Source organism: Vipera ursinii (genome assembly GCF_947247035.1).
Source record: "Vipera ursinii genome assembly, chromosome: 6".
NCBI lineage: Eukaryota > Metazoa > Chordata > Lepidosauria > Squamata > Viperidae > Vipera > Vipera ursinii.
This window is the reverse complement of record NC_139515.1, coordinates 8,425,733-8,442,252: the sequence shown is the minus strand read 5'-3', so window position 1 is coordinate 8,442,252 and position 16,520 is coordinate 8,425,733. Positions and strand designations below refer to the sequence as shown.

Sequence of the window (16,520 nt, the reverse complement as noted above, 5' to 3'; positions counted from 1 at the left end):
CTTCTACAAGCAAGCAAGCCTTTTGTTTGTTTGTAGAAGGGATGAAATTTGCTATTAATTTAATTCTGCCTTTGGGGCAGTTAGTTTAGCCTTATTGCTAATTTCCTGGGTGGTAGACAATGGATTCACCACCCTTTTTCTTTAGTAACAACTGGCAGGAAGAAATTGGACAGAGATATAAGTCATTATTTCAAAATTTGTAATTAAAAAAACCAATCTGTCAAAATAAACATAAGGACTCTTGATTAAATTAGAGCAATTTATTATTATTATCATCATCATCATCATCATCATTATTTTGCTGAACTTGACAAAGAGATTCCCAGAGATTGATAACACGACACAATCTTATGCACCATTTCACAACTAGTCCCTTGTTGGTTTTATTAAGAACATAGTAATTTAAAAAATAGCTAAATATGTACATATTAATAAAACATATATACATAAGATTGAGACTTTTACCTAAATATGGAATGATTTTTTTCCCCTAATAATAAAACCTATAAAAAAAGACTCCTGGAAAAAAGTTTTAACATTAGTCACAGTTAAAGTCAACACGAGTACAATTTTTTCCCCCCTTAAGTTTCATAAGACTGCTGATTGTTGGTTAATGGTTATAATATGTAAGCCCCATTTGAAGACTTACAGAAAAGACCAAGAATTTTCATTCATGGAGGAAAATCCCATTGGCCTCCAAAAGAGGATGTGGGATCCTTAAAGACTACAGCCCTAGCCAGGTTTATCAGATCATCAAGAAAAGACAGCCACATTTCAGGGATAAATTGGTTGTGCTGTATTAAGTTTAAAAATTTATAAAAACATTACTGAGCTGCAGAAACTATTCTTTTTAGCAAGCTGAAGAGAGGATTCCTAAACACACCATTAGACTCTGCTAGAGATGTCTATGACGGTATCAATGAATTTTTCATGTATGTGGCATTAACCCTTCATGTGAAATGGGGACGTCCAACCTTGGCCACTTCACCTGTGGACTTCCAACTCCCAGAATTCCCCAGCCAGCATCATGGCTGGCTGGGGAATTCTGGGAGATGAAGTCCACAGGTCTTAAAAGTGGCCAAGGTTGGATACTCCTGATCTTAAGATATGACCAGACATTCTCACCTAGAACACAGTAGGATCTTCCAAAGTAACAAAAAAAAGGCAAATAAGTTCAGGCAGTGTTTTTGTGAGATGTCAGAATGTATTGAAGGTTAGTGGAGTTGCAGACCTATTCCTGCCAGCTTTTGTTTGAAAAGAGAAATATGAACGTAGACTGCCCCCCCCCCCCAAACATCTCAGCTCTTAAGGGATAGAATAAGGAACGGAAATGTATGCAGATGGAAAGAATCTCCTCAAAGTTGTATCCTCCAAAAATTTTATGCTAAGTTCTCACAATTCCTAATCCACGTAGCTTAGCAAAACAAAGGAGAATGGAAACTAACCAGGTGCACAGAGTTGAGGGTTCTTAGTTCATCAGAGAGAGAATAAAATGCATTATTATTATTTTTTTTACTCCTGTATGCATCCGGATAATCTGCATTTTATATAGGGGCTTCTCAAAGACTCATAGAATTTGTTATAATAGAGCTGGAAGGGACCTTGGAGGTCTTCTAGTTCACACCCACCCCGTTGAAGTAGGAGATCCTACTAAACCATTTCAAATAAATGGTTGTCCAGTCTCTTTTTGAAAATCTCCAGTGATGCAGCACCCACAACTTCCGAAGGCAAGCTGTTCCATTGGTTGATGGCCCTCACCGTTAGGAAATTCTCATTCTGTGTTACGTTTTTCTCCTCAAAGGTGGCAGAAAGCAAAGCTACATGAGAAAAATGTCTACAAGTGGCCAATAAGCGTGTGCCACAGATCATGTGAGCAGCACTAAAGAATCTATATTTTCCACTCTTTATTCCTGCGCAACTATTATAGATTTAAGTGCGTGGACCAGCCAAGATCAGAGCCAAGGTACGGCAAATCTGCCTGCGCAGGTAGCCTTCGACTTACGACCACAATTCAGCCCCAAATTTCCACGGTTAAGCGAGACATTTCTTCAGTGACTTTTCTTGCCACAGTTGTTAAGTGAATCACTGCAGGTGTTAAGTTAGTAACACAGTTGTTAAGTGAATCCGGCTCAACCCCCCCCCATTGATTTTGCTGGTCAGGTCGCCAAAGGGGATCACGTGACCCCAGGACACTGCGACCGTCATAAATACGAGTCAGTTGCCAAGCCTCCGAATTTTGATCATGTGACTGTGGGGAATGCCGCTATGGTTGTGTGAAAATTGGCCGTAAATCACTCTTTTCAGTGCTGTAGCTTCAAACAGTCACTAAATGAGCTGTTGTAAGTCTAGGCCAAGGGTAGACAACCTTGGCTCTTTTAGGACTCGTGGACCTCAACTCCCAGAATTCCTCAGCCAGTATGGCTCAGCTTGGAAACCTTTTCCTTCAGCATGGCTGGCTCAGGAATTCTGGGAGTTGAAGTCCACGAGCCATAAAAGAGCCAAGGTTCCCTACCCTTGGTCTAGGCCAGGGGTAGGCAACCTCGGCTCTTTTATGACTCGTGGACTTCAACTCCCAGAATTCCTGAGCCAGCCATGCTGAGGGGAAAGGGAGAGGTTTCCAAGCTGAGGCAAACTGGCATAGGAATTCTGGGAGTTGAAGTCCACGAGTCATAAAGGAGCCAAGGTTTGAGATGCTGGACAAAAGGAAGAAGGAAAACTAAGATACGTGTCTATAAGCATGTTCTCTTTTGATATGGAAGGGCACTTGAAGAATTAGGCAAGGAGGAAGACATGGACATCCTGCCTTGACCAACTGGACAACTGTCATGGGATCATACTGGAGTGCTTTTGATACCACTGGACAGAATCCTGCCTTGGGCAGGGGGTTGACTAGATCAGGGCTTTTCAACCTTTTCACCCATTGTACCACTTTTAGGATATGGCAACATCCGAGTACCGCCTAGCAAGGTCTCAAAAACTTGAAGACCGAAAAAAAAAGGAAAAAAGTGAAATACAACAGTTCACTTAGCGACTGTTTGAAGTTACAATGACACTGGAAAAAGTGCCCCCCAAGCCACAGCCGAGCAAGATATCTCCCTGCCCACCCGGTGGCGCTCTTCCTCCTGTCCGAGGTTTTCATTGTTGTGAGCATTTCTGTTGAGGATGTGCAGGTGGGGTGGGGTGGTGTTTGTTTTTTATTTCCCCCCCCCTCTGCTGGGTGGTTGCAGCAGGTTTTGGTCACTTCACATGACCCTGGGACACTGTGACCATCATAAATATGAACCAGTTGCCAAGCATCTGAATGTAAATCACAAGACCCTGGAGATGCTGCAACATTCCAGCTGATCAGCGCTTTTTCTGGGCTCAGCAGAAGCACCGGAATCAGCACAGAGCTCCAGCTGGATCCTGGCGCTAATCCTGGCGCTTCCGCTGAGCCCTGACAGCCCTGCAGCTCCAGCCGTCTCTCGCTCAGGCTTGTGCGGTGCTGCCACCGGTTCAGCTTGTTCCCCTCCCCTGCTACCACTTTTCTAGGATGGTCACGTACCACCTGCCAGGTGCCAATGTACCACAGGTGGTACCCGTACCACTGGTTGAAAAGCCTTGGACTAGATAACCCCCGAGGTCTCTCCCAACCCAATGATTCTGTGAATTATTCCTGAAATACTCTTTTTGGGGAACTACAAGATGGTGTTTCAAGACCCAAATTTTATCACAGAAAAACTAACAGGATTGGCAAAATATGAAAACAATTTGTCATCTTTAGGAGCACTTGATCTGAATTAAGCGTGACACTGCTATTACTATTAATTAGCATCTTATGATCATATACAAGGACAGCAATTCTGCTTCTGAAAAAAAGTTAATGATTTCATCCATCTAGGAGTTTACCTTGTGGAGCAAAGGCTCAACTCAGAAACTCGTTAAATTAAGATTCATTCAATGTCTTAGAAGTCTTATTTTTTGATTCCCATGACTTCTGCACCAAAAACGCCAGATGAAATTGAGGTGTTAGGAGCTATTTCTTAAGGTTAAGAGGAAACTTTAACTTCTCCCTTTCCCCCCCTAGATAAATAGAATAGCCAGCGAGTATGTATTGATGTGGGAAAATGCCATCATAAAATCAAAATTCATCCTATCACATTGGTTACCAGACTAATTGTACTAGAGCCTCTCTACCAAATAAATCTAGTTATTTTGATTCAATCAAAAAGGAAGAGTGATTCGTCGCTTAATTAATATCCACGTTAGAAAAGCATGAAATAATAATAATAATAATAATTGATCGGAGATCGCGAAACAGGAGACCACAGAGAGTGAAGAAATCTAAAAAGGTTCCTGGCATCATCTCGAACCAAGGTTGGCATACGCTAATGAAAGACTGGCGCAGAAGGCGTGGCTTCAAGGAGGGAACCTGAAAAAAAAAGAGTTAAAAGTTGAAAATTAGCATTTTAAGGAACTGTAATCTTCATGCGTATTGAAGATGCCCTTTGGTGCTCTCGGAGCTTGGTGGTTTTCTTGCAGACGTTTCATGACCCAACTAGGGAACATCATCAGTGCTGGAAGGGAGTGGAGTTTGCTCTCTGCTTATATATAATATAACCCCACTCCTTTCTAGCACTGATGACGCTACCAAGTTGGGGTAATGGAATGCCCACAAGAAACCCACCAAGCTCAGAGAGCACCAAGGACCCCACACTCCTCCTCCTTCCTCTCCTCCTCCTACTCTCCATAAGCCCTATTCCCTTCTAGCACTGATGATGTTTCCAAATTGGGGTAATGAAATGTCTGCAAGAAACCCACCAAGCTTAGAGAACATCAAGGATCCCACAGTCCTCCTCCTCCCTCTCCTCCTCCACCTCCCTCTCTGTTCTGTACCAGCCTGCTACCGGCCTGGCAGAAAAGGCAACCCCTTTACAGACGGCAAGAGGCTGGAATACGTCTGCCAAATTTATTACAAAAACAAGACACGAACCAAGATACCGGAGCTTTGAAACACTATCTGAGCGGTTGCTTTCAGCAAACCAGCCCTCCCCAAACATTCCCTTTATAAAGAGTTCAGGGCGTGGCCTCTCTCTGCCTCCTTCCGAGAAGCCCCACAGCCTTCCTCTGTTTACTCCTACTTGACTGCCTCCTGCATCGGGCGTCCTTGAACAGGGCCAGCTGTGGGTCATCTTCATCCACACTGTCAGGCTCACACAGCTGGGTCTCCATGGTGACCAAGTGGGAGGGGCCTGCCTGAGGGCTATCATCAGCAAGATCTTCAACCCCCTCAGCAAGGTCTTCAACACCCCCCTCCTCCTCTGATTCGTCTGACCCAACTGCCGAACCCACAGGCTGACCCTGAATCACAACACTCTCCTCCTCCTCTTCTCCATAAGCCCTACTCCCTTCTAGCACTGATGATGCTACCAAATTGGGGTAATGAAATGTCTACAAGAAACCCACCAAGCTCAGAGAGGACCAAGGACCTCACAGTCCTCCTCCTCCTCCTTCCTCTCCTCCTCCTCCTCTCCGTAAGCCCCACTCCCTTCTAGCACTGATGATGTTACCTAGTTGAGTAATGAAACGGCCGCAAGAAACCCACCAAGCTCAGAGAGCACCGAGGACCCCACAGTTCAAATCTCTGAGTTACAAAGATTCCCCTTTATTGGTACGAGGCCTACTCTTGACAAGCGTCTAATCCAGAAATCAGTTGGGACAAGAGTTGGCAATTGGTCTACTCTCAGAGAAACCCAGAGGCCACACAGCACATCTGCACCAATTGGCTTCCTGGACTGGTCATCAGCTCTGAAGCCCTCCATGGCTGAGATGCAGGCGGTCCGAGAGAGGACCTCTTTCTCTATGAACCTCTCTGCTGCTGAAGATGATCTCAAGGGGTCCCTCTACAGTTGCAGAGGGGTCATCTGGTGGCAACCTTCTTTGTTTTTCGGTTGCCAGCCCAAGTCCCAGGAGTGCCCTCCCTAATAAAGACCTTCCTTATTTCCTTTTTTTTTTTTTTAAAGTCCTCAGAATAACTTATTTCCCAACAGGCTTTTAAGGCTTACTTGCTTCCCACTGTTTGGTTTTAAGTGTTCTTGATTTTAAATTTGTTTTTTTATTGCTAAGCTGCCAAGATGTTCCAGCAGTTAGTGGTACAGTATATCTCACATTAAACAAAATAAAACAAGGAAGCAGACCTCAGCGCCATTTACCTGCCTCTAGCAGAGAGATGTCCAGTTTCTCATCTCCATCCGCCGTCTCTGCTAAAGAAAAGAAAAATTATTTTACAAATCTTTTACTTGGGAGTTTAGCTGGCAGTAAAAGCAGAAAAGAAACGAAATGTGGATGTTTATTTAAAAACAGGCTGAACCGCTGTCTAGGGCTTTCCCCCCCCCCCACCCCTCCAGAGACCACCCTGGTACCATCTACACCAAGATGATCAGGGAATTGTGGAAGTTCCTGTAAAGTGTTTCTCAAACTCAGCAACTTTTAAGATGAGTCGACTTCAACCCTCTGGAGCACAGAGTTGAACTGTGGGGTCTTCAGTGCCTGGCGGTTTGCTTGAGACGTTTCATGACCCAACTAGGTAACAGCATCAGTGCTAGAAGGGAGTTGGGTTTGTGGAGAGGAGGAGGAGGAGGAGGACTGTGGGGTCCTTGGGGCTCTCTGAGCTTGGTGGGTTTCTTGCAGACATTTCATGAGCCAACTAGGTAACATTGTCAGTGCTAGAAGGGAGTTGGGTTTGTGGAGAGGAGAAGGAGGACTGTGGGGTCCTTGGGCTCTCTGAGCTTGGTGGGTTTCTTGCAGACATTTCATGACCCAACTAGGTAACATCATCAGTGTTAGAAGGGAGTTGGGTTTGTGGAGAGGAGGAGGAAGAGGAGGACTGTGGTGTCCTTGGTGCTCTCTGAGCTTGGTTGTTTTCTTGCAGATGTTTCATGACCCAAACTAGGTAACATCATCACTGCTGGAGGAGGAAGAGGATTGTAGGGTCCTTGGTACTCTCTGAGCTTGGCTGTTTTCTTGCAGACGTCTCGCGACCCAGCTAGGTAACCTCATCAGTATATTGTTTAACATTTGATATATAACCGATAAGTTTAGATTGTTTAAAATTTTGTTTCGTTGGTTCTTGATTATGATGAATCCTTGTTCTTTTTTTAAAGTTGTTTATAGTTTTCATACTTTAGTGCAGACATGTCAAACTCGTGACGTCACATGACATCGCGCAACATATCGGAGCTTTTTCCCCATTTCCGGCAATGGGGCGGGCACGGCTTCCGCGTGACGCGTCCAGCCTGCGGGCCGGCAGTTTGACACCCCTGGCTTTACTACTTTCTTTAGTTTAGTTTTGTGCATATTTTTTTTTCAATTTTCTCATCCAACAGAGTTAAGAAGCTCTACTCATGCGTGTATGAAGAAGGCAGAGCTTCAATTGTGCAGTTGCCAACTTGACTTTTTTCTTTTTTTACAGTGCTCCTGTATTACTTCTGCTTAAGGGGATTTTGGTAACAGCTGCTTCAACCAAAGTTCAATTTGTCCCTGACCGAAGGCTAATCAACCTTTAAAGTGGAAAAGGATTTTATTGCTGCATAATGCACACATACTAATACACGAAATCCTTTTCGGATGTAAATCAATAACTGAAGCTGAGCAGGAAAAATGCCAAACCACATAAAAACGCTTTAATTACATTAAAAAAAAACAAGCCTGCTGCATTAAAGGATACAAAACTGAAAAGATTCCTAAAGCTGCATTCCAAAAATCCACTTCAGTGCACTTCTGTTGATAAAATTTTTCTCAGCCAAACCTTTTTTTTTTTTTGCTGCAATGAATTCTAGGAAAAAGGCCAAACGCTGAAAACAAAAAGTACGAAGCAGACCATAACTGCAGCTTGACAAAACCCTGAAAAGTCACAAGTACGTTTTCAAAAGCAAAAATCAGGGCAGGGGTGTTTGCAAGGGCATCAGAGAAGCGAATCAATAAATCAGAGCTGGAAGGGACCTTGGAGGTCTTCTAGTCCAACCCCCTGCTCAAGAAGAAGACCCATGCCATTTCAGGCACGTGGCTGTCTGAAAAACCTCCAGTTGTGGAGCACCAACAACTTTTGGAGGCACACTGCTTAATAGTTCTCACTGTTAGGAAGTTTCTCCTTAGTTCTAGGTTGCTCCTGTTCTTAATTAGTTTCCATCCATTGTTTCTTGTCTTGCCTTCTGGTGCTTTGGAGAATAGTCTTGACTCCCCTCTTCTTGGTGGCAGCCCCTCAAATACTGCTATCACGTCCCCACCTTGCCCCTTCTTTTTTCTAGACAAGACAAGCCCAAATCCTGCAATCATTCTTCATATTAAAAAAGAGCCTTGGTGGAGCAGTGGGCTAATGCCTCCTTAAGTAACACCAGCTGCCTGCAATTAGTGCAGGTTCGAGTCCCACCAGGCTCAAGGTTGACTCAGCCTTCCATCCTTCCGAGGTAGGTAAAATGAGGACCCAGATTGTTGTGAGCAATTAAGCTGACTTTGTAATAATGCTGCTTGGGGTGTGTGTGAAAGCCCTAATAAGCAGGCATATATATAGAATGAAGGCTACTGCTAAGCTTGTAAGCCGCCCTGAGTCTTCGGAGAAGGGCGGGATATAAATGGAATTAAAAAAAATAAAATAAAAAATATGTTTTAGACTCCAGGCCTTTAATCGTCTCAGTTGCTCTTCTCTGCACTTTTTCCGAAACTCTCAACATCTTTTTTTTTTTGTAACGGGGTGACCGAAACTGGATGCAGCATTCCAGTGAGGCTTTTCTAAAGAGGTACGAATACTTTGTGTGATTTTGATTCTTTGTTTATACAGCCCAGGATTGCGTTGGCTTTTTTGGCTGCTGCTGCACACGGCTGGCTCGTATTTAAGCCATCGTCCGCGAGGACTCCGCGGTGCTGCTCAAAGTCGGGCGGTTGTGACAGGAGACGCCTCTTTTACTTCAGTAAGTGTTGCACGCGCAGGGCGAGTAAAAGAGAGGAGGGCTTGGATTGCACAGCTGCAGCCGCCATCTTGACTTTTCCCTACCTCTTTGGAGGATGCTCCTCAGCTGGCCTCCATTTTGTGCACGCTCTCTGCTTTTTGAAAATCATTAAAGTTCTTTTAAAAAAAAACCTTCCATTTTTAATGTCGTTGTATAGGTAGTGCTCGAGATACGACGATAATGGAGCCTGCTTATTACAGTCGTACGTTGTAACAGCTGTAAAACTGGTCCTTCCGTGACTGATTTTGTGACCTGATTTCTTGTGCGGCCATAGTTGAGCAATTGGAGTGGTTTGCTACGGGCATGGTGTTGCTGAAAACCGGAAATACGTGCCCATTTTGGGCAAAACCATCGTAAAATGTGGTCACCGTAGGATGCTACAAACGGTTGTAAACGGGGCTGCGTGGCTGAGCACCTGAGGTTCAGTCACCTGATCACAGAGTTGAGCCCGAATATTGTTAACTTTGAATCTGGGTTGTAAGTCTCCTTTTTTGGTGTCGATTGTAAACTCAAACAGTCGCTGGGCAACCAGTCGTAAGGCGAGGACAACCTGTAAACCATTTCGCTGGGCATGTTAAGGCAGAATTGTGGGTTGTGTTTTTTTTCTTAATCTGGGTTGCAGGTTCCCTGTTTTGCAGCCGTTGTTGTACGACACGTGATGGGAGAAAGTTATATGGTTGCAGCCCTACGTAAGTACAGATAGTCCTTGACTTACGACCTCAACTGAGCCAAAAACATCTGTTGTTAAGTGAGACATTTGTTAAATGAGTTTTGCCCCATTTTACAACCTTTCTTGCCACCGTTGTTAAGTGAATCACTGCAGTTGTTGAGTAAGTAACACGGTCGGTAAGTGAATCTGGCTTCCTGTTGACTTTGTTTGTCAGAAGGCCGCAAAAGGGGATCACGTGACCCCCGGGACACGGCAGCCGTCGTAAATATGAGTCAGTTGCCAGGCATCTGATTTTTTATCACGTGACCCTGGGGATGCTGCAAAGGTCCTTAGCGTGAAAAACGGTCATAGGTCATTTTTTTCAGGGGTACTGTAACTTCAAATGGTCACTAAACAAACTGTCGTAAGTCAAGGACTACCTATGTATTGGGGGGGGGTTTGAGATCTATCGAGATCACTTTTAAGTAGATTTGAAGGAGGCTGTGTCGCATCTAAAAGGCTCTTGAAATCAGGTTAAAACAACTAGCTCTCCATAAACCAAAAATTATTGATAAATGTAAGGCAGTTATTTTTTATTTAATTGACATAATAAGAATGGTATTAATTTAAATATGAGACGGTAAATACTAAGGGGAGAAGAGAGGAAACATTTAATGTAACCTTTTGAGATCTGTACTAAAGATATTTTTGTATGTTATTGAATTATTGACCAACCCAGCTCCCACGTCGCTTTTCGAATATTTAACTGTAAAACTAGAAAATCACTAACATTTTCTTTAAAAGAAAAAGAAAAAAATGAAATCAGGTTTGGCGTGGGCTGTTTTGAAATGGAAACGCCCCCAAATTGCCCCAACCGGTTTTTTCGTGGTGATTCAGCCTGGCTGAAATGGCTTCTCATTTAAGACTTTAACCACAAATTCCTGGCTGCAAAATTCTTCTCTCTCTAAGGATTGAGCCCAACCTGTCCCCACGTGTCTTCTCATTCTTCAAATGCCTCTGGAGATGCCGGTGGAGGCCGGGCATCTCCTTGACGGGCAGCCTGTTGTCTTAAGTGCAAGTAGTCCTCAACTTACGACCACGACTCAGCCCAAAATTTCCCCTGCCAAGCGAGACGTTTGCCTCATTTGTGAGCTTGGCCTCGTTTTGTGACGCTTGCTTGCCTGCCAGGGCTGTGAAGTGAATCCCTGCAGTTGTCCTGTTAGTAACACGGTTGTTTCAGTGAATCCTTGGCAGTTGTTAATTTTGTAATTCGGTTGTTTTAAGTGAATCTGGCTTGCCCCATTGACCTTGCTGGTCAGAAGGTCGCAAAAGGGGGATCACATGAACCCGGGACGCCGCAGCCATCATAAACATGAACGAGTTGCCAAGGGTTTGAATTTTGATCACGGGATCCTGGGGAATGCTGCAAGGGCCGTCAGTGTGAAAAACGGTCGTAAGACACTTTTTTCAGGGCCATTGTAACTTCAACTGGTCACTAAACGAACCGTTGTAAGTCGAGGACTACCTGTACACCCAGAAGGGGTGAAGGCTGCAATGCAACTTTTGTGACGTCATTCCCAACTTGTGAACACTTGAAGTCTATGTACCTCTTCTTAGTTGTGGCTGCTCCATCACTGGAGGATTTTAAGAGGAGACTGGACAGCCCCTTGTCTGAAATGGTATGGGGTCTCTTGCTTCAGCAGGGGGTTAGACTAGAAGACCTCCAAGGTCCCTTCCAACTCTGTTATTCTGTTAACCAAACTTCCTTCCTTCCTTCTTCCCTCCCTCCTTTCTCCATCACTGGAGGCTTTTAAAAAGAGATTGGGGAGCTATTTGTCTGGAATGGTATTGGGTCTCCTGCTTGAACAGGGGGTTGGACTAGAAGACCTCCAAGGTCCCTTCCAACTCTGTTATTATTATTATTATTAATGCTGACTGGTTCCAAGTTGGTCACGTGAGCTCAGGACATTGAAATCGTCATAAACGTGAGTCAGTTGCCACACGTCTGCATTTTGATCGCGTGACCACGGAGACATTGCAAGTCTGAAAAATGGTCATAAGAGACCTTTTTCAGTGCCGTTGTAACTTTGAACGGTCGCTAAATGAACTGTTGTAAGTCAAGGACGTGCAGAGTAGCATGGCTCTCTCAGCCCACCCCATAACATAATTCAGATTCAGGCACGTGGAAAGCAATCAAGAGAAGACCCCTACAGAAAATCGCTAACCCCAACCCTTAACCCCAACCCCAACCTTTAACCCCAACCCTGGACCCCAAAACCCTACCCTAACCCAACCCCTAAACCCTAACTCAACCCCAACTCTTAAACCCAACCCCAATTCTTAACCCCAACCCAACCTTTCACCCCAACCCCAACTCTGGACCCCAAACCCCTACCCTAACCCCAACCCCTAAACCCTAACTCAACCCCAACTCTTAAACCCAACCCCAACTCTTAAACCCAACCCCAACTCTTAAACCCAACCCAACCTTTCACCCCAACCCCAACCCTGGACCCCAAACCCCTACCCTAACCCCAACCCCTAAACCCTAACCCCAACCCCAACCCCAACCCCAACTCTTAACCCCAACCCAACCTTTCACCCCAACCCCAACCCTGGACCCCAAACCCCTGCCCTAACCCTAACCCCAACCCCTAAACCCTAACCCCAACCCCAACCCTAACCCCAACCCCAACTCTTAACCCCAACCCAACCTTTCACCCCAACCCCAACCCTGGACCCCAAACCCCTACCCTAACCCCAACCCCTAAACCCTAACCCCAACCCCAACCCTAACCCCAACCCCAACTCTTAACCCCAACCCCAACCCCAACCCTGGACCCCAAACCCCTGCCCTAACCCCAACCCCAACTCTTAACCCCAACCCTAACCCCAACCCTTAATTCAACCCCAACGCTAACCCCAACCCTTAACCCCAATTCTTAACCCAACCCCTAACCCCAACCCCAATCCTAACCCCAACCCCAATTCTTAACCCCAACTCTTAACCCCAACTCCAACCCTTAACCCCAACCCCAACCCCCAACCCCTACCCTAACCCCAACCCTAACCCCAACCCTAACCCCTACAGAAAACCCTCTGCGTTATCCCCCAAAGGGGAACTTCTGGATGCAGGACATTCCCGCCTTCGCTCCAGACTGAGAATATGGAGGGGAAAAAAGAAGATGAAGAGGGACAGAGATCCATGCTGAACCTGCATTTGGGAACATAAACCCCCTTCTTCAACTCCACGGTAAAGGAGGGTAAGGCTCTGTCTTGCCTTTCTCTTTTACATTCTCCCCTTCCCTCCTTCCTTCTTCTCACTCACCTGATCCTCTTTTCAACCGTCTTCTGGCCAGCTTGATTTGATCCTGCAGAATTTGTACCCAGTCTCTCGGACCAGGAAGTTTATCCACGTGGTTTACAGTACAGTATTTTTCTGTGAACACTGCAGCGGGAAAGCAAAACAACAACAACAACTCCAAAATCAGGTGAAGCATATTAGTAGCCCTAAACGTGCATTTCTGGAGAACACTGTGGCTAACGGAGGGAGTAAACACTTTGTCCTGCTGTTATCTTATAGGTAGTCCTCGCCTTACGGCCACCATCGGTCCCTGAAATTTATATTGCTGAGTGAGACATTGGTTAAAGTGAGTTTTGGCCCCCCCATTCTACGCCTTTTTTGTCACATTTGTTCACTGAATCCCCGCAACTGTTAGGTTGGTAACGCTGTGCTTAAGTCAGGGGTAGGCAACCTCGGCTCTTTTATGACTCGTGGACTTCAACTCCCAGAATTCCTGAGCCAGCATGGCTCAGCTTGGAAACCTCTCCCTTTTCCCTCAGCATGGCTGGCTCAGGAATTCTGGGAGTTGAAGTCCACAAGTCATAAAGCGGACTAGGCTTAGGCCAGGGGTAGGCAACCTTGGCTCTTTTGTGACTCGTGGACTTCAACTCCCAGAATTCCTGAGCCAGCATGGCTCAGCTTGGAAACCTCTCCCTTTCCCCTCAGCGTGGCTGGCTCAGGAATTCTGGGAGTTGAAGTCCACAAGTCATAAAGCGGCCTAGGCCTAGACCAGCGGTAGGCAACCTTGGCTCTTTTGTGACTCGTGGACTTCAACTCCCAGAATTCCTGAGCCAGCATGGCTCAGCTTGGAAACCTCTCCCTTTCCCCTCAGCGTGGCTGGCTCAGGAATTCTGGGAGTTGAAGTCCACAAGTCATAAAGCGGCCTAGGCCTAGGCCAGGGGCAGGCAACCTCGGCTCTTTTATGACTCGTGGACTTCAGCTCCCAGAATTCCTGAGCCAGCATGGCTCAGCTTGGAAACCTCTCACTTTTCCCTCAGCATGGCTGGCTCAGGAATTCTGGGAGTTGAAGTCCACGAGTCATAAAAGAGCCGAGGTTGCCTACCCCTGGCTTAAGTGGAATCTGGCTTTCCCTCCCACTGACTTTGCTCGGCAGAGTCGCAAAAAGGGGGATCACGTGAAAAACACCCCCCCAGGACATTGCGACCGTCACAAATATGAGTCAGTTGTTGTTAAGCGTCCAAACATAAATCACGAGGCCGCGGGGATGCTGCGCTAGTCCCTAAGAGTGAAAAACGGTCACGGCTGGCTTTTGTTCAGTGCCGTCACTTCGGACGAACTGTTGTAAGTCGAGGACTAGCTGTGGAGATTCCAGCAGAGCAAGCCAGCAAACAAACAAAAATATCCTCTTCTAAGGTGATGCCCCTGATTCTGCTCTCTCCCACCACCTCTTCCCATATCCTATCTCACAGACATATAAATTGAGAAGGTCATCGGAGCTGTCAGAAGTTTTGATCTTTTGCTTGGAGAGAAAGGCGAAAAACTTTTAAGATGGGTGGAGCTGAGCCCTCTCTAGCTCGGGGTGGGACGGTGGGGTCCTTGGGGCTCTCTGAGCGTGGCGGTTTTGCGATGGCGATGAATATCTGTAGCTCGGGCGGAGGATGAGGGTGAAGGCTGGTTCTCCGAGCTGGTGGGTTGGCTAAGTAACATCTACTAAATTTAAGACGTAGAAAATAAGAATGTTATACCGCATTATCAATTAGAGAGAAGGAAGGCCGTTAGCGCTTACTGGCGTGACAAGTCAAAGTTGCCGCCTGGCTCGGTCAGATTTTTTTTAATCATAATCATAATAGTAAAGTTGGAAGGGACCTTGGAGGTCATCTAGTCCAACCCCCTGCTCAGGCAGGAAACCCTATCCCATTTCAGGAAAAATGGCTGTCCAGTCTCTTCTTAAAAACTTGCAGTGTTGGAGCATTCACCGCTTCCGGAGGCAGGTGGTTCCACTGGTTAATTGTTCTAAATGTGTATCCTGAACATTAGAGTTTGTGATGAATTGTGACCATGGGAATTTCGGTGACTTAACACTTGTAAATTGTAAACATTAAAGGTTAAAGTTTAATATTAATGGGAAATTAAAAACGGGGGGAAACTAATCAGGACATTGACTGTCTATAAAGGTGGAATGTTAAAATAATCAGGATACGTATAGGCCAAAAATTACTGATAAATGCGAGGATGTCATTTTTATCTAATTGATTTAATAAGAACTGTCTTAGTTTAAACAGGAGACAGCAAATACTAAGGGGAGAAGAGAGAAAAAAATTCAGTGTGGTAGCTTGAGACTCGTACTAAAGATACTTGTATGTTATTGAATTATCGATTAACTCAGCCGCCACGTTGCTTTTTAAGTACTCAAATGTAAAATTAGAAAATCAATAAAACATGTGGTTTTTTTTAAAAAAAAATCTTCAGGGGAGTGTCGGTGTTCTTCCGCCTATAAGGGCTTCAGGTGTGGTCAGTAGGTCTGGTGATGGGGAGATCATGTCAGATGGGGGGTCTTGTGGTGGGCCAGGTGTGGGTGTGTCAAGGGAGGGTCTTGTGATGGGTCTTGTGTTGGGTCAGGTGTGGGTAGAGTTAAGGGAGGGTCTTGTGATGGGTCTTGTGTTGGGTCAGGTGTGGGTAGAGTTAAGGGAGGGTCTTGTGATGGGTCAGGTGTGGGTCACATCGAGTGAGGGTCTTGTGATGGGTCAGGTGTGGGTCGTGTCAAGTGAGGGTCTTGTGTTGGGTCAGGTGTGGGTAGCGTCAAGGGAGGGTCTTGTGATGGGTCAGGTGTGGGTCACATCGAGTGAGGGTCTTGTGATGGGTCAGGTGTGGGTCGTGTCAAGTGAGGGTCTTGTGTTGGGTCAGGTGTGGGTAGCGTCAAGGGAGGGTCTTGTGATGGGTCAGGTGTGGGTTGCGTCGAGTGAGGGTCTTGTGATGGGTCAGGTGTGGGTCACGTCAAGTGAGGGTCTTGTGATGGGTCTTGTGTTGGGTCAGGTGTGGGTCGCGTCGAGTGAGGGTCTTGTGATGGGTCAGGCATCTGTCCCATCAAGTGAGACCCTCACTTCAAGAGAGACCCTCACTTGATGCGACCCACACTTGACCCCTCACAAGACCCTCGCCCAACATGACCCTCACCTGATGTGACCTCCCCATCACAAGACCTACTGACCCTCACTTGACGCGACTCACACCTGACCCAACACAAGACCCTCACCTGATGTGACCCTTACTTGATGTGACCCTCCCATCAGAAAACCTACAAGCCACACCTGAAGCCCTTCTAAGCAGAAGAACACAAAACACTGACGTCCCCTCAACTCCGCTGAAGTTGTTACCCAGCCTGGCGACGAAACATTCGGAAACCAACCCACAAGCTCGGAGAACGAGCCTCCACCATTTCACGACCCAACAAGGTACCATCATCTGTGCTAGAAGGAAGTGGGTTTTGCTGATGATGTTGCCCAGCTGGGTCGTGAAACGTCTGCAACAAAACCACCAAGCTCAGAGAGCGCACCAAGGACCCCAGCTGGAAAAGACCTCAGGA

The 16,520-nt window shown here is 46.0% G+C and overlaps 2 protein-coding genes across 6 annotated transcripts in view; both read right to left on the bottom strand.

Moving 5' to 3' along the window:
- The window catches only part of LOC310642546 (phytanoyl-CoA dioxygenase, peroxisomal-like), a 156,376-nt gene that overhangs the window by 96,965 nt on the left and 42,891 nt on the right, over positions 1-16,520 (bottom strand). The window lies entirely within an intron of this gene.
- The window catches only part of BEND7 (BEN domain containing 7), a 62,850-nt gene continuing 46,581 nt past the window's right edge, over positions 252-16,520 (bottom strand). For 2 of the 3 annotated variants that reach the window (XM_083366324.1, XM_083366325.1), the window contains exons 7-9: positions 12,962-13,081; positions 6,192-6,242; positions 252-4,411 (exon numbers count right to left, since the gene is read on the bottom strand). In XM_083366324.1, coding sequence (XP_083222450.1) covers positions 4,368-4,411; positions 6,192-6,242; positions 12,962-13,081 — 215 coding nt within the window. In that variant the 3' untranslated portion in view covers positions 252-4,367. The remainder of the gene's footprint in view (positions 4,412-6,191; positions 6,243-12,961; positions 13,082-16,520) is intronic. The other variant, XM_083366326.1, reaches the window with a different exon arrangement.